The sequence below is a fragment of the Polypterus senegalus genome, chromosome 10 (genome assembly GCF_016835505.1).
Source record: "Polypterus senegalus isolate Bchr_013 chromosome 10, ASM1683550v1, whole genome shotgun sequence".
Lineage (NCBI taxonomy): Eukaryota > Metazoa > Chordata > Cladistia > Polypteriformes > Polypteridae > Polypterus > Polypterus senegalus.
The window spans coordinates 133,090,642-133,115,297 of record NC_053163.1 but is presented as its reverse complement, the minus strand read 5'-3'; the positions used below and the strand labels follow the sequence as shown (position 1 = coordinate 133,115,297).

The 24,656-nt window shown below is 36.8% G+C and overlaps 1 protein-coding gene across 2 annotated transcripts in view; it reads right to left on the bottom strand.

Moving 5' to 3' along the window:
* Positions 1–24,656, bottom strand: part of LOC120537629 (protein strawberry notch homolog 2-like) — a 79,284-nt gene that overhangs the window by 13,003 nt on the left and 41,625 nt on the right. For both annotated transcript variants that reach the window (XM_039766703.1, XM_039766704.1), the window contains 17 exons: positions 13,755–13,919; positions 13,532–13,615; positions 13,331–13,436; positions 8,210–8,370; positions 7,994–8,127; positions 7,742–7,832; positions 7,500–7,643; positions 7,258–7,375; positions 7,062–7,167; positions 6,821–6,974; positions 6,562–6,738; positions 6,269–6,366; positions 3,382–3,464; positions 3,060–3,242; positions 2,847–2,968; positions 1,544–1,675; positions 391–526 (listed from right to left, as the gene is read on the bottom strand). In XM_039766703.1, the coding sequence (XP_039622637.1) occupies positions 391–526; positions 1,544–1,675; positions 2,847–2,968; positions 3,060–3,242; positions 3,382–3,464; positions 6,269–6,366; positions 6,562–6,738; positions 6,821–6,974; positions 7,062–7,167; positions 7,258–7,375; positions 7,500–7,643; positions 7,742–7,832; positions 7,994–8,127; positions 8,210–8,370; positions 13,331–13,436; positions 13,532–13,615; positions 13,755–13,919 (2,194 nt within the window). The remainder of the gene's footprint in view (positions 1–390; positions 527–1,543; positions 1,676–2,846; positions 2,969–3,059; positions 3,243–3,381; positions 3,465–6,268; positions 6,367–6,561; positions 6,739–6,820; positions 6,975–7,061; positions 7,168–7,257; positions 7,376–7,499; positions 7,644–7,741; positions 7,833–7,993; positions 8,128–8,209; positions 8,371–13,330; positions 13,437–13,531; positions 13,616–13,754; positions 13,920–24,656) is intronic.

Here is a 24,656-nt window from a genome sequence, read left to right as displayed (position 1 = left end):
CTAAAACGTTTTGCTTATATTCTGGAAGCTTGAATTTTCTGTATAAGTATTCCCCCTGACAGCTACTGTAAACAATTAAACAATTATAAACCTCTGTTCTTCTTGCAAAAATTTAAAGAGGGAAGTAGGAAGAACTTTCACATATTCATTCTGTAATTACACTTTAATAAATGCTTGAAGTACATATTAAGTTCTTAATATTGAATTTTTACTAAATGATTCTGCATAAGAACTATGTATTTACTTTGTTTAGACAGGTATGAAGTGTAAAGCAGCAACCAGGAGCCATATTATTCAAAGCTTTGCTACATTTTATGTCAGAAGCATGGGTGAGCTGTACTACATTTACCCCACTCTGAAAACCCAGTCTGGTGCAGCTTAAGAACATACCAAACTGCTGAATAGCCCGGTCAGCACTCCAGGGCAATTCTAGGGTCATGTGAACACGCCGCCTCTGGTTCTTCACCCGCTTGTCTGCCTGCAGAGAGATGCCAGAGCTTGCGGCCTCAGAAATGATCGCAACCAGCTGTTTGGAAAGAGAAAATGAAAAGAAACACAGAGGTTAAGGGTTGTGAAGAACTGGTGGGATGGGACGGGGGACTAAAAATAAAGAATGTGCAACAGACAGACAACGAAAGGAACAAAAAGGTAAGAATACGAGGTCTCAGAAAAAAAAAATATTTTCATTATTATGCCACTCTGCTGTAAAGCTGAAATGGTTTGGCAGCACAAGTTAGTTACTCATCCCATTTAAGCTTACACTTCTACTATACAAGTACTGAGGAGAAATCTCTCCAGCACAAGCAAATGGGCTCACTTCTGATAATAAAGAGGTGTGCCACCTATACTCCCCTACAGACACAAATGAATCCTCATCATATTACCCCATTTCACCCCATATTGTAAGTTAGAAACTCTTTCCAAATATACATACTGAAATGAGGGGATCAAGGTTGGCACCTGAACAAATGTTCTGAATTCCTTTAACTTTATACTTGGCCTCTCATGTTAAGTATGGTTGGTCAAATGTTCACTGTGGTGAACAAAATGAAAGCAAAGGATAAAGAAAACAAAATAAAGCAAGTGTTTGGAGGATTCCATTTAAAAGTGTAGACAATATATAAATAAAAATCACCAAATGCTTTCAATATTGGGAAACTCCAAAAAAGTACAGAAAGCAAAAACTTAAACCCAAACTTCATAGTAAAGTAGACGTCCACCATAGACGAAACACAAAGATATTGCCCACAGTTGAACTTATTTACCTTATCTCTACCCAAAATAACAAGAACTGAAAGGCTGAATCATTCACCAAATCTGCTCAGAAATAGCTGTCTAGCATATAAACAATTGACCCAAGTTAGGAGAGAAGTGGAGATAGAAAGTGGGTATGACAATGAAGCAATAGAAATAAAAATGGGGCAGAAGGAACTAAGAAATGAAACAGAAGCTACAGATACCCATGTATACTACTAAAGGACTTCTGCACCAGGATGGGATATTACACACATTCAGGAGCCCTATCTCTGTCCTCTGAACCGACCTTGTCTCCATTCATAAAGCGTTCTTTCTCCTTGATGTTCACATGGTCAATCGACAAGCCCTGCTCAGCCCGTGACTCATACCGGACACTGCCGTCTGCTCTCCGTACCACTCGTCCTTTTCGCCCGGTCATCTTGAGAGAAGAAAGAAACACAAAGATTGATTAGCTTAGGGGCACATGAAGAAAAAACAACAAAAAATGGATGTCTGGTAGTGAAGAATTGGGTTCTAGAAGGGTGCTAAATGTCTGCATTTATTAAACAAACGAAAACACCAGAAAGCATTTAAAAGCCAGCCTGAAAAAAAATCTGTTTTCTTGGGTAATTTTTTCTTTTAGAGAAGAATTAATAAGGGGAGATGTATTTCAGAATTTTCTGCCCTATTTGAAGTAGAAAGGGACAAAGAAAGAGAAACTAACTTAGATTTATGTTTCATATTGTCATTTATCTGCATAAAGTTGTAAATTACATATACTGCAACAGGCTCAAAATTTGAAGCTTGTGTCTGTTCAGCTTACGCAGTACAAGTGACACACACTCTATAGACTGATAAAAAAGGAAACATCAGCAAATAGAAAGGGTTATCTTTAATTAGGACAACACTGGGTGCTTGTGTAGTGAAAATTTTCTACTTAGGCAAAATGTTGAAATTAGCAGTGGTAACAAGAATTATGCTGCATTCATATGTGTAAAGTACGGGTTTCCCAGTGTAAAACATCACATGGACATCCTTTGGAGTGGTAGCTAGCTACCAGTGGGACAACTCAGAAAACAATGATCTTTGAACAAAATGAGCATCAGCAAAAACAACACTTTCTGTGGCTGAGCTCAGAAGAATGAGATACAGGTTTAATGCACTTAGTCAGCACAAAAAAAAAAAAAACAAAAAAAAATCATCAACAGATGAAGTACACATGAACATAAAGTTGAAAAATGGAATTAGAAAAGATTGAGAATGTCTAGGATCCATTTAGCTGGTTTATTCTTATGTAACTTTCTACACTGAGCAAAGATTGGGAGCACTTACAAAATTGTACAAATATAGGTGCATTCTTTTATCTGTATAGTAACACAAGATTGGGTCTCATCTCCATTGTATGCTTAAGAGCAATACAAGTTGGAGAGTGGAATATGAGGGACAAAAGACCATTCAATGAAAATCATACAGGAAGGGATTTGTGCGATTTTTGTGACTACTACCTGGCTAGGTAGCACTCAAACTGACCTCTTACATAACCACAAAGCACCGTTTTGGACTTCGCACTAGAAAACAGGCAGGCAGACAAGAAGGTAGGTAAGATGTACCTCAGACACATGATCAGGTCCACCAAACTGGTCGATCAGCTCATCTAGGGTGTTAAGAGGTAGTTCGGGTCCCAGGTGGCTAATCTTGTTTAGAAGATCCTGCTTCATTTCTTCAAGCTTGGCTTTAGTGAAATTAGCAATAAAATAAAATTAGGAAAGTAAGAATACATTTACTGACTCTAAACCAATGCCACAAACTACATTCCAATGTACCTGTGTAGCTATTAATGTGATTGACAAAGATGACATCGTCATTGTCAAGGAGGGAATCGGGAGAAGAGTTGGAGTCACTGTCTAACCCTTCAGAATCAGTGGAGCTGTCATCACTGATATTAATCACACCCCCAATATCAATGCAGGGCTTCGGGTACTTTGGTGGGCGGCATTTTGGCTTGCCTGAAATATGAAAAAAAAAAACATGATCTGTCAGGAAAATGAAACTTTCATTTATCCTTTACTATGTGTTCCCAAGGTGTGTACTCAATGTCATAACCACTGCTAAATGCATTAGCCCTTGATGCATAAATGAACTTACGTTTCCTTTTGCTTCCAGTTCCTTTCTCCCTTTTTCGTTTTTCTGTGGGAAAGTGCTTCTGTACTAGTGACTGAAAGACACCCCTAAAAGAGACAAAACCAGTAGACTGAGACCTGCCTACAGAATAATGGTCATGTTTAGAACAACTTACTCTCCTCATTCTGCTTTTACAAGGGACTCCAACAACAGCATTCTCCTGTTAACATATTCACATTTAATAAGAATGAACAACCTTTGTTCTCAGTCGCAACTTTCATGGGAACTTGCTTCCAATTGTAACTAGATGTAGAGCTGTAAGAAGCCATGTGCAGAACTTTCATGCATGCCTACTGACCGTTGGCAGTCTGCCTCATGCAAGCCTGATGTCACAACCCAATCAGTACGCCAGCTCTATTTCCACATTACTTGTGTTTATATATAAAAAAAAAAAAAAAAACAAAACAAAAGAAACTTGCAGTATTTTAATTTTAGTGGTATACTAGCTGACCATGAGTACTACTACCAGATATATAACAGGGATCCTGTGAGCTGGCAACAGCAGCACCACATGGCTAATTCTCATGCATAATTACTAAGCAATATGAAGAACAGTTACATCTCAAAATAAGCTTAAATAGACCCCTCCCTCCTCCCAGTGTCGAAATGAGATCTCATTAAATAAAAATGAAAGATTTAATACTATTTATGTGTTTCCTGTCATTGTGATGGAAGAAAAAAAAAAAATGAAGCACTTGCATGTTCCAGCTGTGCCCAGAGCTACAAGACAGATGAATGGAATGAGCCAGTTCCACATGCCCACTTTGTGACACAAGCAATGCATGTCCCAAGACTGGAGCTTAGTACGATGATCCATCATTTATTTCATTATCACTAGTTTGTGGCAGTTTGTGTTTTCTTTGTGGTATTCTTTCCATCTGAGTCACAGGCACTGTGCGGTTAGCCTTGCTGCCTCACAGCTTAGATCACATTTCTGACCACAATAATCAGTCCAGTACAGTTGGTAGACACTTTTTAGCCTGCAGGTACACTTAAAAGATCATTGCACCATTATAATCCATTCAAAACTAGTCGTTTCTCTTTCCAAATTTGACTTCAATGCATTTTGTGAAGTTCAGCAAAGTTTCCAAACATTTCTGTGATTTTGTCAAACTTACAGTTTAGTAATTACTAGCAAAATACCCGTGCTTCGCAGCGGCGAAGTACAGCCTTAATTTTTATTAAGAAGAAAAGTAAACTTTTTAAACTGAGATAAAATATACCAATAATTATTTGTTAAGGATCTCTTTGTATGACATGTCAGTTCGGCCCTCATGTTGTAATATGACCAAGCTGTGCGCTGAGCTTACTCTTGAGCATGCAACGTACAGTTGGCCATGTGAAAAGCAATCTTGCCTCAAATCTCACAGCTTGGATTGCTGCTGTCATAATCGGTTTGAGTTTCATGGTTTGTTTCAATTACGACAGTATTTGCAGGACTTGTTGTGTTGAAGTGACATTCCGCATCTGTCAAGCGTTGTAAGCATACAACCGGTTTCATCGATAATTTCGCATCCAGCTTTTGAGAGTTTAAACATTCATAAACATCAAAGTGTCTACTGCTGAAATCGTCACCTGTGAATCTAAGATGTTTAAGAGGCATTGTCGGTTGTCCAAAGGGGTAAAATATTTGGCCATTTCAGTACAGTTGAAAGCGACAACCGAACAATTCAGTGGCAGCCATCAACTCACATGCAGAACCATAGGTGAAGGGCTTAAGCATTTCACTGTTATAGTGCTCCTGTGTAGTATAATTATCTCCTATGGACGTATATATGTACGTAAGTAGGATTCAGTTAGCATTGGGAACCCGAGTACCAAATTTCTTGAAGATGGGCCCATAAGTAACAAAGACCGTTGGAAAGTTCAATATGGCAGCCGACAGTGGCGTCATACCAACCAAAATAAGTACGTACATCGGTTTCGGTTAGCGCACCAAATTTCGTGAAGATGGGGCCATAAATAAGAAAGTTTAACATGGCGGACGTTGTCGAGCGTTATGATCGTTATGCGTAGAATTTTGAAATGAAACCTGCTTAACTTTTGTAAGTAAGCTGTAAGGAATAAGCCTGCCAAATTTCAGCCTTCTACCTACACGGGAAGTTGGAGAATTAGTGATGAGTGAGTGAGTGAGTCAGTGAGGGCTTTGCCTTTTATTAGTATAGATTCTAACCATTTCAGCTCTTGCTTTGTTTATCTGCCTTCATCTGTATTTCACATATTTCTAATACCTTTTTCTCTTTGTCTTTTATGGTCATTGAAATCAATGTAATGTGTATAAAGTTTATTTGTGTAGTGGGCTAGAAGAAAGTTCTGAGGACTAGTAGAATAAAATTTCATAAAGCACTCTAGCTATAACGTGCCACTTGTTGCTCTAGTGTCTGACACAAAATGGCAGTGGCCATATGCTGGTAAGCAGTACTAACACAGCTGAAATGAAAATGAAACCCCAAAACATAAGAAGCTCATTGAAATGAATTTCCAATGGTCATTTCCAGTATAACTCAGTGAAAACAAGACCCCGTGGAAACCTTACAATACTTTATATTGTAGCTTTCTAATTTTACTCCATTAAAGTATAATTTAGAAGATCTTGTGGATTACAGGTCTCAGAAGTTACACACATTTCTCAGTTGTTCACTTGCCAATCTAGCCTTTGTATGGTCTCATCACTGACTTCTCTTAACTGACAACATTAAACAAAACTCACAAATCTCAAAATATCTAAATGATACAATGAAAAGAACTGCTTTAGTGGACAACGATTCCATGTTCATATTCCTAAGGAAAACCCTTTCTTTTTAGACAGACTGACCAAATTTATGGACTTTACTGTGCAACCTCTACTCACTCTGCTGCAGAAACAAATCTGTCTAGATGACCATCATTTTCATCGAGGACTTCCCTTGTTCGCGCCTCTCCTGTAGACTGCAGTCCAATCACAATACACTACAAGCACAGTAGGAGAAATGTACATGATGGCTTTGTCACAATAAAAATAATTATTCCAGTCACCTAGGCATTAGTCTGTAAAGAGAATGTCTCATGGTTTTCAATTTAATTGACTAACAGGTCTCAACATTTGATATTAATTATTTCTTTCCTATCTACCACATTACCAGAAATCCAACAGTCATTGCTCACCTTGCCCTCACTCAGCTCCTTCTTGGCCAGCTCCACAAGACGACGCACTTTGGCAGCGATGCAGAGGTATTTGAAGAAACGCTGATGCGCTGACCAGAACTGGCCCCACAGTGACTTACGTGACTCTAAGCCCAGAAGGTCTGCAGCATTCTGGAATGATGACAGCGCCTCTGCCCACTGAAATAGCAGAGAAAAGCCAATGTGTGAACATATATGAAAGAGTCTTTGGTTAAATACTCACAAACAGAGATCCCCTTACCAGTCTGGCTGCCTTATTGTACACCTTTTTAAAGTCATCGTCCAGGCCGATCTCTTCAATTCGAAAAGACACCCCTGAGAAGCTAAGTTGGCGGGCTATGTACATCCCACTGACCTTCATATCCATTGCAACAATCTCCATGGCCCCCACTCCCCTAGGAAAAAAAATTATTAAAAGGATGAGAATTATGGAGCAAATGCCAATCGACTACAGGGGCTCTAAAAGCAAGATCAGACCTTACCTCTTTTCAATGGCATGGAGGAAGTCGTCAAATGTTTTGAAGGGCGTCCCATCCCCCCAGATTCCCAAGCGGCTCATATATATCATGTTCTTTGGCTCAGAAGCACCTGAGGGGGCACAAAAGATATATGAAGTTAGATTAACAAAAAACAAACAACCAGACAAAAGTAAACTTTCCTCTTTGTCAAAGGGCTTACCCGTGGCACTGGCATAAACCACTCTTGCCAGGGGTAACTTGTTTTGCAGATCCAGTACAGCCTTGCCCATTTTTGTAGATGTAGCATTTTTGGCTTTGTGACATTCATCAAAAACAATCTGGCAAAAAAGAGTGAGTCAAGGAGCAACCTGGAAGTTGCTTTTAGGCAGCATGCTCCACCCAGATTCACCTTACTAACTCCATTCCCCACCCTGTAAGTCAATGGGACAACAGAAAGGATACAACCCCATCAAAGCCTGGCCCACACCAGTCAAGGATTTGCTTCAGCCGTGTTCTGTGTTGTCCGCCTGCTTGGCTCTCACCAATCAGTGCAGAGTAGGTTGCAAAAAGCACACCTTCTGAGGTAGCAGTGTCACCGTACTTGATCTACCGAATTAAGCAACCAAGGAGAAAAGGAGTTTCAGTGAAAAACTTAAGATGAATATAAAAGGAGTGGAACCCTCAAAACTGTACAATAAACCTACCTTGTTTAAGGCATGCACAGGGATGTTAGGGGCCTCGATATCCTTCAGGTCTCGCTCTGCATCATATTTCAGGTCATTGGAAACACTAAACCTATTAAGAGAATGATTAACATAACAGACAAGACACAGGGTGATTGTAGAGTTTTTCTGGTGCAGGTTTTAGCTTAAATAATGAGACCACAGGCTTTGTCACATTCCCCATATTAAAAGTATCCTAGTCAAAAGGGAATGATGGTTGTAAGGTTCACCCACCATAATGCCTTCTTCCTTGCTTTAAGGTAGTTCTCCAGTATGATGCCCGCAATGGTCCGGCCCTTTCCAACGCCAGCCCCATCCCCAATCAGGAAGCCTGCTCGTTGCCTATTTTGAAGGATTACCTCATGTTGCTAAGAGGCAAAAAGAGAATATGAGGCGACAGCGAACAGAAACAGAAACCGGAAGTACATCAACTCAAAGACTAAAGCACACCTGGCATGCATACACAATGGCCTCCAGCTGCAGGGCAGACAGCAGACCCCTGTTGATTGTGGGTTCTGGGATGGACAGTTTGTAGGTTATATCAGGAGGCGGCACACTGGACAGAGTGTTGGTCTCGACTACAATATCCGGGTGGGCAATACCTATAGTGGCTAAAGACAGGCAAATGGATTTTTTTTGAGTGTCATTTCAATACAATTCACTTGTCTGTATTGTGTTTAAACAGGCTGGTTTATGGGGTTTGCACAGGTTACTGAAATACAAAATGTATAAAAATACAATATTATATATATATATATATATATATATATATATATATATATATATATATATATATATATATATATATATATATATATATATATCAAAATGGCATGAGGATAGTTTTAACTAATATATTTCATATAAATTGTCTGCACAGTATTTAGAGAGAGTCTGACAAGAACAGTACCCCTAAAATATATAAAATATGAAATTAACAAACCACAAGTTTTAGCTTAAATCTTTTATATTGCTTTAGTATTCTGGAATAAGTCTACATGTTATAAACCAGTCTTTACATTATGCTGCTACAGGTAATTAATTAATGAAATTATATATATATCTATCTCTACACACACACACACACACACACACAAACACAGTTTAAAAGGTATTTACACATCATCTTTGTCTATTGACATCAAGTACCTCCTGTATTTTAATAATGTACTTAAATCCTCACTCTCTGTGCTCATTATAATACTGTATTAGAAACTAAAAGTGTGATGAATACATTTAAGTTTTAAAAGCAACCAGAGATTTTCAAAACCACTATGAATTATTATACATACATAAAATACTGTACATGTGAACTGATTTTTACTATGACAAGTGGGCAATTTCAGTTTTAAAAACTAGTGTGATCTGGATGTTTGTATGTTTAAGAGAGTGGTGTATTGTGGAAGCCAGTACCTTAAGTTTCATTTTGTCAACCCACCTGAAAGGATGTTGTGTATTAAGCCTCTTCTCTATAAGCAGTCCATTTCATTTATGCAGTTCACCTCTGATTGTCGGCCGACAATCATGCACTGATCAGAATGAGAGTGGAAATAGCACACAGGTATTATTACTGTGTGGCTCCTTTGTTACAAAATGGAAGATTTTGCATACCTCATATTTGACCGTAAATCATACAAAGGAAAACACTGGCTCAATTCAAAGAGCATAACACCACCTCTTCAAATAAGATGCGTGTATGGATTGTGTGAGGATTTAAGTCTCAATGATCCAGTTTTAGCAGTAAGCAGTGTGATTTGTAGATATAAAATAAATTGCATACTAAATTGATGACAAAAATGGAAATTGCCAACCCTGCACACCAGCAAAAATTCAGTATTTTAGCAATTCATCTGTTGCACCCCATTCATAATCTATGTTTTTTATGTCAGTTTGCCCACTTCTATTTGACCAATGTGTCTTGTTTTGGTTCTTTCAAAAGAAGGTACGGTTGCCATGAAGTTTCTGTTCACCGACTCAAAATAATTTTTTAACCTCCACATGGAAAAGTGTGTTAATTGACCAACTTTAAGGGAGATGCATCTGTTGAATGTGTGGATTTAGTCAAATTTCTTTTGTTTTACCATGTATGCAGTACAGTGGCAGATTAACAATAAATGCCACACATTTCATACATTTTCCAAGCAGGTTTCTATTGTTTTATGGCCAATACATTTCTTAATGCCGTAGGAGTTTTCAGACTAGAAAGAAAAAAAAAAAGCGAGCTTCACGTATTGGAGGCAAATTCAGCAAACTGATCATACCAGCACTCTAGCTTCATGTATTATGTCCAAATGCATGAAATCACAGTGAACATAAATAAATGAACAATGTATCCTAAATCTTACTATTCAACTGTTAAGTATAAAAGGTTTGCTTTCAAAACCTACTGTAACAATTACTTAAAATCTTGAATTAAAACCATTTTTATATTAGCCACCACACTACAAACTGCAAATTACAGAGCGTCTTGAAATCAATTATTCCGAATCTGTCAGAAAAATAACGCTGTTTTGGAATAAGTGGGTTCAACAAGAATACAAAAATAGTATAGATTACAAACACACAATACAGGGCCACAGTGCTTTAGCACCCTCAAACTATGAAATATTAAATAAGGCTTTTCTCTGTACTTAAGTGTTTTTATACTTAGCTTGCTGGGATCAGTTTTATTTTTAAAACTCTGGTGCAATTTCCCTTAAAGTCTGACTCATTTAGGTTGATGTGAACATGCCAATCACACTGTGGTGTGGACTAAACCAATGTATTGAGACCCTCTGGAATGGGTAGTCTCTGTGCGTTATAAAGCGAACCCTGGAGAATGAGATCTAAATGTGATCTGGCACAGGACCAATTTATCTACATGAAAAACTGTACACTATGTGCAATGTTTTGTGTGCTGTGGTAGCCAGCTGTTGGTCACATTAATAGCGTAATGAGTAGAGGATTAACATGGGGCATTAAAACCAATAAAAAGGTAATAAAAATAAAATATACACAGGTATATAACACAATTTGCATAAAATGGCTTACATAATTATTTGCTCAATCAGAACACCACCTGATTTAGTCTCAGAGCTTCTTGCAGGCAATTGGACAGCAGTTGAACGTCTTTTTATTTTTTAATCAGAATACATACTGAGGTGGCAAGAAACAAATAGTAGTGCCCTGCGAAACGGCCAATCAAACATTCAAATCTTACGTCAAGAATACTTCATACATGCAAGGTGGGGCATCCTCTCAATGCGCACACTAACATTGGCATGTTAGTTAATGCTAAGAAAACATTCCAAAATAATAACAAAAAATACAGTATGTAGTTACAAGATAATATAGTGGCTACTAAAGAGTAACATGCACGGTCATACAGTTAAGTGAATATTTTGTCATAAAACTGAAGCATATCACTGTATGCCATCAGCAATGCTCATCTTTTGTTGTACACTCGTTTATTTGAAATGTATCCTTACGTGCATAAACGTAGTGCATAATTTGTAAGTAGTCTTCTAGTTAATAATTATGGAAAATGCAGCGGTCTGCAAATACCGATCATGAGATTTTTTCCCCCCAAGGGAAAAAATACTTTTGCCTAATGAAGTAACTCCATAGCATGCCTAAGGGATGTTTATTATACATGTTTAGTTCACTTGAAAGTTTACAGTGTGAAAACCAACTGAACTAACTGGTAATTGAAACAAATTTGTGAAAACACCTTAAGTAAGCAGTAAAACTTAATAACAAAATTCTTAAACTAGAAAAAACAAAGCAGACCAGTGTCCACATCCCATAACAACATCAATAATGAATTATTTCTGGAATAACCGCTGCCTTCTAATGCTTAACAAGTGAACTGGTATTACAGTGTTCAATTACAAAGAAATATCATTACAGACTTAAATTATTTTGTCTTGAGATGCGTCTAGAAGGAAAAACTATTGGCAATAATAAATGAAAACACTTCTGTGGTAGATTTCCAGAAAGGTAGCAGACTTAAAAACACCAACATTAAGATATAAAAAGCATGTGCAACCACCAAGGCATTGTCTGGATGTAACAGCGAAAGGATGAGACTGATAAGGAGATCAATCAAGTTTTCTGCTTAAAACTTCAAATGTATGCACCTCACAACGATACAAGTTAAACACAGTTCTAGGCTCAATGAAACATGGCAAAAATAAAACCACTATTCAAAAGTGATCTAAATGAATCTTGTTTGAGGTATGCAAAGCAACACTGAAGATTCTATAGCCACATGGAAAAACACTTTATGATCAGATAAAACAAGTAAAATCACCGAGATGCAAAACACATCATTCAATGAACAAAATCTCTACTGTAATGCATTCTGATGGCAGCACTCAACTGTAGAGATAATTATCTTCAGGAATACAGACATTCGTCCAGAGAAAATGAAACCTAGATGCAGCAAAATAGATAATTTTCACTCCTGAAGAAAACTGAATTTTTTTGGTGATTGTTTCATATATAGAGCCATTTATATCTTGAACAAGAACAGTGCAGTGGTTAAGGAATACACAAAATGGGATTTGAAAGGCCTGCTCCAAACCCAAATCTGTAGATTAACCTCACAAGTATAGTCCACCAACTTTTCTGTCACAAAACAACTGAACTTAAACACCACCCAAACCAAATTTTGCTATGTTAGTTCAGACCAACTTAATTATGTCTGAAATTCCAGCAAAAGGTGATTTATCTCTGCGGTTCTCAATGTTCAGTCCCCGGACTCCTAGTGGCTAAAGGTTTTTGTCTCAACCCACTTCTCTTTATTAGACTTCTACCTTAATTAAGCAATACAACCATCTGAAATTTACAAACAGGTTATGCTATATTTTTACTGAATGAGTAAGGAATTAATTCTTTCATTTTAAATAATGTATATTTATTTTGTAAAGTTCTGGTTATTTAGACAATAATCAATAACCATACAAGTAGGTATCACTGAAGCAGTTGCTGCTTTCAGAGTCGTTTGTGCTGGTGTTTGTATCTGAATACAGACAATATTGAGCAGAGCAATTAATAAAGCAAATGACACAGAAACAAATGGAAAAAAAAACGAAACAAAGCAAAGTGAGTATTTTAATGATATACAAAATTAAGACATATTTGTATTTTTACTGTAGGTGTAAATCTGAGACTACTGTCCTTTTGTAAATACAAAACAAAAGGAAAAAAAAATTGGTCTGCTAATTAAAAAATGAGATCAGTTAAAGGAAAAAAATGACCAACTGATTGAGAAACTGGTAGGAACAAAAACCTGCAGCCACAGGGAACTCAAGAGGACTGAATATTCAGGACCATAGGTTTAGCCCATATATAATTTTTTATAAATTTTAGCATTTTTTTTAAAACCTTGATGTTGTGTATTACATGAAAATATGAGTTTAAATGAAATCTTGACTTACATTTAGATCATAAAATGGTATCATTTTCAAAGTACCTTTTAAGTTGGTGCAGTTGAATTGCATTCACAAAATTGCCCTTCTGAGTTACCAAAATGTACACCGCTCAACTATTTTACCCCATTCTAAAATTATGGAAAACATAAGCACTTACATTTGGAGGGCTTGTAGTCTGCATAGGTCTCTATGTGGCCCAGCTCCTCTGCTTCCTCATCATCGCCTTCTTCCTCTTCCTCCGCCACTGGTGGGGGAGGTTGTGGCTGATGAAAGACAAGAGAAGTACACATAATACTGATGAGAGATTACAGACAAGAGTGCCACTTTGCTTCCTGCCTATTTCCAATGATAGTCTTACCTGGTAGGAACCAAATGGTGGAGTGTTGATGATCACAGAAAGGTCCTCCAAACTGTTTATTCCTTGGAATCTGGAGGAGCTCAGCTAACAGAAAAAAGAAAACTGGATTAAATCAGTGACCCTGACTTCTAAATGATCCAGGAACAACTCACACCTCCAAAAAGTACATCTAGCAATGCTTGCCCTCCCAAATAGTAACTTTTCTCACATTCTATCCACTGACCTCTAGAGGGTTTTGCCCTGCAGGGTTGATGTCCCATAATGTTGGCACCAGGTTGTTCAGGCCATCCGAATTGAGAAAGTTGGGAGCGTCAGCAAATTCCGAAAGGGAGTCAGCAGGGGAGGAAAACAGGGAAGCGTTTGAAAGTTCATCGATGTAGGACAGGTCCTGTACAGGCAAAAGGAAGAGGGGGGGGGGGGAAAAAGGAGAGAGACAGAGGAATGTAAAAAGTATGCCAAGACAGACTTGTGCAACTGCTTCTTCATTTGTTAACATCGCATTTTTGCCAAAACACTACAAAACACCACAGTAATAAGTACAAAAAAATCCTGGAGCCACTTGGCAGTCTCATAAAAGCAAGAATATATTCATATTGGATATTTATTAGTTGTGGGAGTAAAACTAGCAGAGCAACAACAGATGACTGTCGAGAGAGAGAATCCCACTTACATTTCTTACATTACAGAGAGGAAATTGTGAGATATCTAATCTAAGGTAAAAAAAAAAAAAAAAAGAAAAAAGTAAGTAGTCACTGCCTGAATAAGAGGAAAAAAAAGGAAGAACAGCTGGCAGGTAGAAAAAGTTCAAATTAATTGGTAGTTCATATCTGTAGATGAAAGTACTTCTTCATGATGTGAAACGGTCAGCAGACTTCACCTGAAGCACAAGAGTGAAGCAAGATATGCTCTACCACGTGAAAGTCAGGCAAAAAAAAAATAAAAAAAATTTACCGAGTCAAAATGGATTCTGAAATTAAATTTAAATAAAGGTATAGGTCTGTCTTTATTTTGAAAGTCATCATTCTGATGGTTGAGATTACTTGTGTAACTGTTACCGATCTATCAGAAGAATAAGGACAGGTTCATTTAAATGTGAAGCAGGTTGTCATTATTTGTTACAAACAAAAAAAAAAAAAAAAATCACAGAAATTCAAATTATGTTACCAATAGTGCATGGGTCCAAAGTTATTGATGTGTCTATAATTACTAGTTTATACAGTAAGTCATTCTCTCAACATATACTTGAAAGCATTCTGAGCTTAGAATCAATTGTTATTGTAATGTGCATGAAAGCTTGGGGAAGCCTCACCCTAACGTGGATATGGAAAGATTTTAATACTTTCAAGGCCTCTCATTCAGTTTACTGTAATTACCTTTTGAACAGAATTTCTGTATCCAAAAGGAAGCACTGGACATCACAGAATAATTTTCAAACTCTGCTACTTAAAAAGCTGAAAAGGCTTTCCGCATCCTCTCCTTGTTGCTAAAGCTGTATCCTATAGGTTTTTATTCCACAGATCTACCTGGTTTCCTTCTCAATACTCGATTTCTATTTCATGATGTATTGTACTTCAATTTATTAATCCTGTATGTTACATACTTACAAACATTCTTTAAAGCACAAACAAACATATAATAAAATATTCTTCAAATTAAAATATGAAATGACATACAAGAAAACATAACTTTAAACACTAAAACACAACATGATTTAAGTACTCAGAAAAACATGCATTTTCCATCCATCCATTTTCCAACCCGTTGAATCCGAACACAGGGTCATTTTTGTTAAATGCTGTATTCTTAAGCGTCAAAAAGTCCAATGTCAGATTCTAATTGTCCTTGCTAGCAACAAAGCCTAACAATAGGCAAACTACAGGCAACAACTGGAGACAACCTCTAATAGAGGCATTTCTGTCAATTGGTTCATCACCAAACAAGACACCATGTTCAACATTACTCTGCAAAACACAAGAACAGAACAACTTAAGTGATTTTAGGTCATAGTGTTTACTTAAAATTATCTTAGCGAGGTGGAAGCAGTTGGTGGTATGCACCTGTGAATGCCCTTCAACTTACTTCAACTAGTACTTGACTCACTTATTTTTACTTGTAGGGGCAGGCTGTGTGTGCATGAGAGGAGACAATCAACGAATGCTTATCCAGAAGTACAATACATATGATGCAGTGATGAGGAAAACGAAATGTGGATGTTTCTTACCTCATGAAAAGAACAGAAGCTGATGTTGTGTTTATGTACCACTGAAGAATAAGAAAAACAAAGAAAATGGGCAGAGATTGTGGCTAACCTTGACAAGCCCATTAACCCTTCGTACAGCAATGGCTCCATCATGCAGCATATTATTGTCTATCACAAGAATAGGCAAGCACAACTGCAGTAGACTGTCAGCATGCAGTTACTAAATGTGACATGCCCAGCGATATTCAGTCATGTAAACTGACATGGTCCAGCGATGACATCACTAACATCAGTCAGCAAGTGGGACATACCCAATGCATATAAGTCAATTAATGTGACATTAACAACCTAAACAACTGTTAAAAATCATTATAGACAGCCACACCAACAGCTTTAAAAAGAGACTGCAGGACCAAAAAGGGACTTTTCAGCTTTGATATAAACATTAAGACCAATATGGCTTCTCTAATATTGTTATGTAAATAATTCCAGAGTTCAAAAGGTCATACAGCCAAAGGATTACAAAATTCGCTATAATTTAACTAGAACTAGTGATTTAGAAACTGAAGAAATGCAGTTGTATTTTCTAATTCTGGTTATGATCTACTTTGCTTACTTCTTGCCAGCAAGGTCAAACTACGACAAACTTATTATTACTACTGAAAAATTAACTACCCATTAAAAGGACACTCATTTTCTGAACATGAACAAATCATTATTATTCAAGGTGGTTCTACAGTGGGCCCCAAACAGTAGAACAAAAAAAATCAAAAACTAAAAGAAGGAAAAAATCGAAATAAAGCAGTACCAAGAAAACAAAAACTCCAAAGATAACATTTTGCTGAAATGGACAAAACCTAGTAAAAGGTTTTCCATGTTTCTGTGGAAATATAATTTTTTAAGCTCTACCGTCCTCTGTTCATAGGTTGACATTAGGCGTGTAACAGTTCTGAAACAGAGACTGAAACCGATTCAAATGTCCATGGTCTCGTGCTGCGGTTCTGAAAGATGAAACCATGACACTCATGCTTTAGCTACAGCCTGTTGAGCTCTCATTATGAGGCTAAACTCATTTCTTTTTTCACAATTAGCACTGTAACATGTAAATCACAAATTATACTGTTTAAAGTTTGGGCTAGATGTATATTTTGTAAACAGTCAATCTTCAGCTTTCGCAGGGTTTACATTCCTAGGAAATGATGTGAAAGTTGAATGTTAATACATTACACCAATGGGAAATAGGTCCAACGACCAACAAAAACATATCTTTTTGCTCGAGACTGCTTAACAATACACACTTCCTCATGTAATTTTTATAAAAAAAAAACACTACTTTTGACAATGTACACATTTCACAGTAACCAAGAAATAACCCATGAAATGCAGTACAGAAAAATTAAATTGGTAACATACAAAAAAAAAAATTCTCACTAGTCATTCCCTAGAATTCTATGATCTTCGGCAGCACCATCTTAAAAAAACTCATTAGCAATAATGTCATACTCACGGTTGGCATTCATTTCATGAGGATCTGAACTTTTTTTTTTTAAAAAACACTGGCACTAAGTTTAACACCTTTATTTTCTTAATAAACCTCATCACTGATTGCACACTTGGGTTTAAAGCTCGAAGCTGTGCTTTTGGGGCATAACTGCAAACCAAAGCTTTTTTTTTTTTTTAAAAGCAATACTATGAAAATATGCTATAAATATCTTTCCTCTATAACGGTAGGGTGAACAAGACAGGTATTGTATCCAATTTAGTTCCCCTAATCAAAAGATGCTAATGAAACCTCGAAATCTGTGACGTTTCACAAGCAGGGCTTGTCCCAAAATCTATACTAGAGCATGTACTTCCCTAGGTCTGAATACCTTTCTCTTAAAAATCAGTTATTACCGCTCCCTAAACTTTTTTCTCTATTGTGCATATCTGCGAAGACAGTGAATATGCAAGGAAAAACGTGAGTTACAAAAACAATCGTGCAAATACTTAAGCATTTGCTCAGTGTGCTGGAATCAAGATACAAATTGTTTTGATAATTTGAGCAATGCAAAATTCATTGTTTTAATGACAGATGGGTCGGACCTCCCATGCAACAGAGAGCTTCTCCACAATCACACCATTCTCCAGAGAGGGCGATTTCTATAAAGTTACACAAGTGACCATTTGTCAGAAATACTATAGGAAGCTGTAGCGAACTGGAAAATTGACAGACCAAACGCCACCATTCCCTCAATAGAAGATAACGCCTAGAGTTTTGTGAATGCAGTTGAAGCACCTGGACTTTAACCACACATTCGATGCTTTGCACATACTGTACAGTTAACCTGGAATAACAGGAGGGAATGGGCATTAACATGAGAGCCTGGCTTTTAGACAAAGTGAGAAAAGTGGTCACTTTTTTCCAACGTGGCACTACTAGTGCTAAAGAAAAAACAAGAGATGATATGCTTGAGTGCTACCTTGAACAGCAGGATGCGGGTTTCTCAGCACTAATAGAAAGGGGTATTAAAAGGTATATTATGGACATTGTTACTCTGTCTCATGAAAATGTAAAAATAGCTGAGGATGTCATTAAAGCTCTCAAATCACTGTAAACAACTATACCTCTGTTGAGCACTGAACAACTGCCAGCCGTTTCAATGATAATGCCTCTGAAACACACAATTCTGGCATCTACGATGCAAAGTGACTCCAATTCAGAAGTTGTGAAAGATGCCAAATCAGCCATTGCATCTGACTTTAACAACAGATACCAACAATTACTCAGGTTCTTCATGTGAGCACTGCACTTGCCCCATGTTTTAAATCTCTCCATTTTCCAGCAACATCTGTCCCTAGTAAGAGGGTTTCTCTAGTGTAGAGGACATTGTCACAACACAGAGAGCAAGCCTCTCACCTGAGAATGTGACATGATGGTGTTCTTGAAGAGCAGAAGAAAAAAAAAAAATTACAGCATTATCACAAAAATGTGTGATTAACTGAATACACTAACCGCTATTTATTTCTGACTGGGTTTTTATTTTTTAATTTTTTTTCATTTACTCAGACTGGTCTTAAGAGAATTATTTATTTCTTTATTTATGTTTACATAGTTAATCGACAATGATATTTGGTGTTATCTTTAGTGTTTGTTATTGTTTGGTGATTTAATAAAATCCATTTTTAAAATTCCCAGTTATCATTTAGTACTATAATTGGTGTATTTGCTTGTTTACTACACTTAATATGACAGAACCATTTATTCAACTTTTGAAATGAATACTGTTATAAAAACGCACACACACAAATTACAGTTTTAATTTTTACAAGTAGCACTCTTGTGAGGCCAAGATTTTTGAAAACCTGGATGCAGTTGCATAGTACGTTTGCTTTGAGACATTGCTAACAACACCGTACCCAGATTTATATGAATGTCTGCTACTGAACAGGGAGTAGTACTGTGTCAAAAATTCAAAATACAAGTTTAAAATAGCTATAACATGTCAACTTTAGCAAAATGCAACCATTAGACATTTTGGCTTGCAGCTACAGATATGCCTATTTACCCTTTTTTTAACTTACCCTAAGAAAAAAAATGCAATACCAAAAAAACAAGTTTATGTGTATGAGTGTGGTGTAAAAATTGCACCGTTTGGAGTACTATTTCTAGTTATGGACACTATAGCTAATTGTAGTTTGTATTTTAAAACTTAAAATGTTTGAGTGAAGTAGCCAATTGAGGATTAATATTATGCTGAGGTCTGACTGTGTGTGCATGCTGTGAATGCAGTGACAGCAGGTTTCCAGCCAAATACACAACTCTGCTGAATATTTCAGTAACTTGTAATGGGGATTTGTTTTGCCATCAAGAGAAGCTATCAAAAGTGTACAAGAGGAAAATAAGTTGAAATAATCTCTCTTGAGGTACATTTGAAAGAGTAAACTAATAATTGAGGGAGCGCAAAATGTCTTTCTGTTTTAAGACAGAAAATACTAAAATCTGCCAATTCTTTTAAATCACATTTTTGAAGGCATGTTCTATTTGAGAAACCTCAGTAAAATTTGAACTTTCCTGACAAATTTCAAGAAAAGTGCACTGAATTTCAACAAAATTAATTAAGTGAGGGGGTCAAGTTTTTTCATGCCAACTGTCAGATAGACAAGTTGATGACAACAGATACTTTCACAGTGTACAAGTATGAATACGGAGTGCACCTGTTTAGTCTTGGATGTGCTTGCATAAAACTGAAGTATGCAAAGGTGCTATATAAAATGAATGTTACCAGTAGTAGCAGACTCTGAACTCAATTAAGCTGGATGAAAAGTGAAGGAATGGATAATTTTCACTCCGCCAAGATTTCAAATTGTTTCAGAAGGCGAAAGGTTTTCAAGAAATTTTATTTTAGTTTTTTTTGCATCAGCTGTGAAAATACATGCTAACTGCTAAATACTGCAATATATGTTAATAAAGAATTCAGACAACAGCAGTTAATATATTTGTCCCAAATAAAACACACAACATAACTTAAAATACCACTTTAAGTGCATGCCATATCAAAGATGTAAGCACAGGAACAACAGGATAAAGAAAAATGCAAATATATAATTTCTAGTAGGTGAACATTTGGCAAAACTAGGAGACACTCTTCTTGGATGGGCTCTCTACTGCTCTGTTCTCAGATTTCTAGCTTTGGTTCACTTTTCAAAAAGAAAGCATTGCCAAAGGATAGTTGGTTTGACTAAAGAGGTGAAATATGAATGCACACATTTACTTAAGGAGATCAAAAAACAAAAGGATGTAGAACTGTTTTGTCCAAAATAGTACAGTCATAGCATTACCTTTAGTCTACATTACTCATGTAACTACAGTAGAGTCTCACTTATCCGACATAAACGGGCCGGCAGAACGTCGGATAAGCGGAAATGTCGGATAATGGGAGATGTTAAGAAAAAGCCTATTAAATGTCAAACTATGTTATAATTTTACACATTACGAACCTAATACAGTGGAACCTCGGTTCACGAACATCTCTGGACACATACAAATCAGGTTACGACCAAAAAGTTTGCCACACTTTTGCATCTGTTCACGACCACCCACTAGGTATACGAACGAGCCAGTTTCCCTTTCGGTTTGTGCACGCTGATGATTTCCACATGTGTTCAGTCTCTCCCTGTGCAGCAAGAGAGAAAGAGACACAGGCGCGCGCGCGAGAGAGACACAGGCGCACGCACACAGGTGCGGTGAGACGTCGGATAATACAGAATGTTGGATAAGCGAGACTCTACTTTATATTGATCTGTGTGATACTTCACATTATATTCTTGTTCACCATCATTAAATAACTAGATAGATTGTTCATTAAGAAAGGATCTGCTAGGTGTTACTCTATCTCAATTAATATTAGCATTTAAACAAAACGTTGCCAGTAGTACTACTTCTAATATTAAAAGGGCTAACCAAAATTAATTCATTTGGGCCTGTATTTGTTATTTTTCTGTTTTCTTTATTTATGCCTTACATTATTTTAAAGTGGTGGTGGCTGTGTTTATTTGAAAAACTTCAATCTCTGAACAAATAAAGGGAAAAGACAAATTAGGAGCACAACAGGTTTTAAACAAATTGTTAGAAAAATGCCTAACTAGCCATTAGCCTACAGGCAGGTCAAATTTTGAAAACAATTAACCCACTGTATGTGTGCTACACCATATTCAGTTTTACCTATTGTGAAATTTACACCAGGTACAACAAAGAATCTCATGGTCTGATTCCAGACACCCTTTTCAATTACAAGGAAGAATTCTAAATGTGTTGTTACTTGTTCATTGATAACATCCAAAAAAGTCATTGATATATGAACACTTATCCACAGTGTATGTTGAGAAAATTTTCATAACTGTCATTTTCACAGCTTTTTTTATGGCAGGCTGCACGAAATTCCCTACTTCAATATTACCTTTAAAGAGCACTTCTTCCATACTCTAATCACATTGATAAGTTCAATAAATGCTTGAATGTTGCATGTGGTCCAGGATACATTTATTTAATTAAGTATAAAAAGAAGTACCTTAAAGGACATCCAAATAACTAAAGTGAGTGTTAAAAAAAGACACAGAAAGACCAAGTACAGTCTCAACATCTTCATGAACATACATATAATAATCATTGACCACCAAATCCTTGAGGCCTAATGAAGGCATTCCTAGCAAAGTATAATCAACCCAAATATAAAAATAAAAATATAGAAGTCACAAAGTTTCACATTCCAAATATTTCCAGCAGTATGTAAAACACAAAATCAGAAATACAGACTGTTAGCAGAAAATGGTATGTGCCTAGTGCTGGACAGGAATTGCAATAGAAGTGAGAGTTCAACTGTGTTCCTACAGCAGTATGCAGCTTTTACATTTTGACTGAAGCTCTTAATCATTGAAATGTCTATTTATAAACAACTTTTCAGACCCATTTCACTGGTAAACAGATGTAGAGAGCTACAGCCTAAGCCATGAATATTAAAATAAAGATAGGCACCAACTCTGCTTGGACCTCTATTCCATTACTCAGCAAACTTCTACACCATACCAATCTAGCCTTTCCAATTAAATCTAAATGTACTCCTCCTCCTCTTATTCTTTTGGCTGCTCCTGTTAGGGGTCGCCACAGCCAATCATCTTTTTCAATATCTTCCTCTCCTCTGCATCTTGCTCTGTTACACCCACCACTTTCATGTCCTCTCTGGTCTCACTACTCCTCATTATAGAACAAATCTATTCCTATCTATGGAGATTATGAATGTTCCCTATACTTCCTTGTTGGGTTTTTTTCTAGCTACTGGCCAACCAAGAGATGTTGTGGAAATGCTGAAGGCGGATGAAATGTATCAAGTTAAAAAAAAGCCAAAGAATGTTTTGGCTAGATTATAAGGAAAGAAAAGATTCCAGAAAAGTGTGTTAATTTCAATGTAGAAGCAGAACAGTGAATCACTAAAGTAAGGGTACTATTGAGAAATCAAAATGATTTGAGAAGAACATGCAGTGAAAACCATTATAGGGAAGAATCAGGCATCAGGTTTATATATATATATAAAAAAAAAAAAAAATCACTGAAAGATCAATTTCATGAGTGGCGTGCAAAAAAACTGATGTAGGAAAAGGTAACGCAACGAAGCCATATTACTCACTGAACATTAAAACACCAAGTTTGAAAAAAGAAATTCTGTGGAAAAGGCTACACAAAGTACAAAGGAGAATAAAAAAAGGTTTTAATAAAACTCCTCTCTAAACAGAATACAGTTGTGCTTGAAAGTTTGTGAACCCTTTAGAATTTCCTATATTTCTGCATAAATATGACCTAAAACATCATCAGATTTTCAGTCAAGTCTTAAAATAGGATATAGAGAAACCAGTTAAACAAATGAGACAAAAATATCATAATTGGTCATTTATTTATTGAGGAAAATGATCGAATATTACATATTTGTGAGTGGCAAAAGTATGTGAACCTCTAGGATTAGCAGTTAGTTTGAAGGTGAAATTAGAGTCAGGTTTTTTCAATCAATGGGATGACAATCAGGTGTGAGTGGGCACGCTGTGTTATTTAAAGAACAGGAACTATCAAAGTCTGCTCTTCACAACACATGTTTGTGGAAGTGTATCATGGCATGAACAAAGGAGATTTCTGAGGACTTCAGAAAAAGAGATGTTGATGCTCATCAGGCTGGAAAAGGTTACAAAACCATCTTTAAAGAGTTTGGACTCCACCAATCCACAGTCAGACAGATTGTGTACAAATGGAGGAAATTCAAGACCACTGTTACCCTCCCCAGGAGTGGTCAACCAACAAAGATCACTCCAAGAGCAAGGCGTGTAATAGTCGGCGAGGTCACAAAGGACCCCAGGGTAACTTCTGAGCAACTGAAGCCTCTCTCACATTGGCTAATTTTCATGTTCATGAGTCCACCATCAGGAGAACACTGAACAACAATGGTGTGCATGGCAGGGTTGCAAGGAGAAAGACACTGCTCTCCAAAAAAACATTTCTGCTCGTCTGCAGTTTGCTAAAGATCACATGGACAAACCAGAAGGCTATTGGAAGAATGTTTTGTGGATGGATGAGACCAAAATAGAACTTTTTGGTTTAAATGAAAAGTGTTATGTTTGGAGAAAGGAAAACACTGCATTCCAGAATAAGAACCTTATCCCATCTGTGAAACATGGTGGTGGTAGTATCATGGTTTGGGCCTGTTTTGCTGCATATGGGCCAGGAACAATGAATTCTGAATTATATCAGAGAATTGTAAAGGAAAATGTCAGGACATCTGTCCATGAATTGAATCTCAACAGAAGGTGGGTCATGCAGCAAGACAACGACCCTAAGCACACAAGTCGTTCTACCAAAGAATGGTTAAAAAAAGAATAAAGTTAATGTTTTGGAATAGCCAAGCCAAAGTCCTGACCTTAATCCAATCGAAATGTTGTAGAAGGACCTGAAGCGAGCAGTTTATGCGAGGACACCCACCAACATCCCAGAGTTGAAGCTGTTCTGTACGGAGGAATGGGCTAAAATTCCTCCAAGCCGGTGTGCGGAATGATCAAGTTACCGGAAACGTTTAGTTGCAGTTATTGCTGCAAAGGGGGGTTACACCAGATACTGAAAGCAAAGGTTCACATACTTTTACCACTCACAAATATGTAATATTCAATCATTTTCCTTATTAAATAAATGACCAAGTATAATGTTTTTGTCTCATTTATTTAACTGGTTTCTCTTTATCTACTTTTAGGACTTGAGTGAAAATCTGATGATGTTTTAGGTTATATTTATGCAGAATATAGAAAATTCTAAAGGGTTCACAAACTTTCAAGCACAACTGTATGTTTCATAAAGTCAAAAGGTTTTGGGACTACCCTTTCAGATGTATCTGTCTTGAAAAATAACACTTT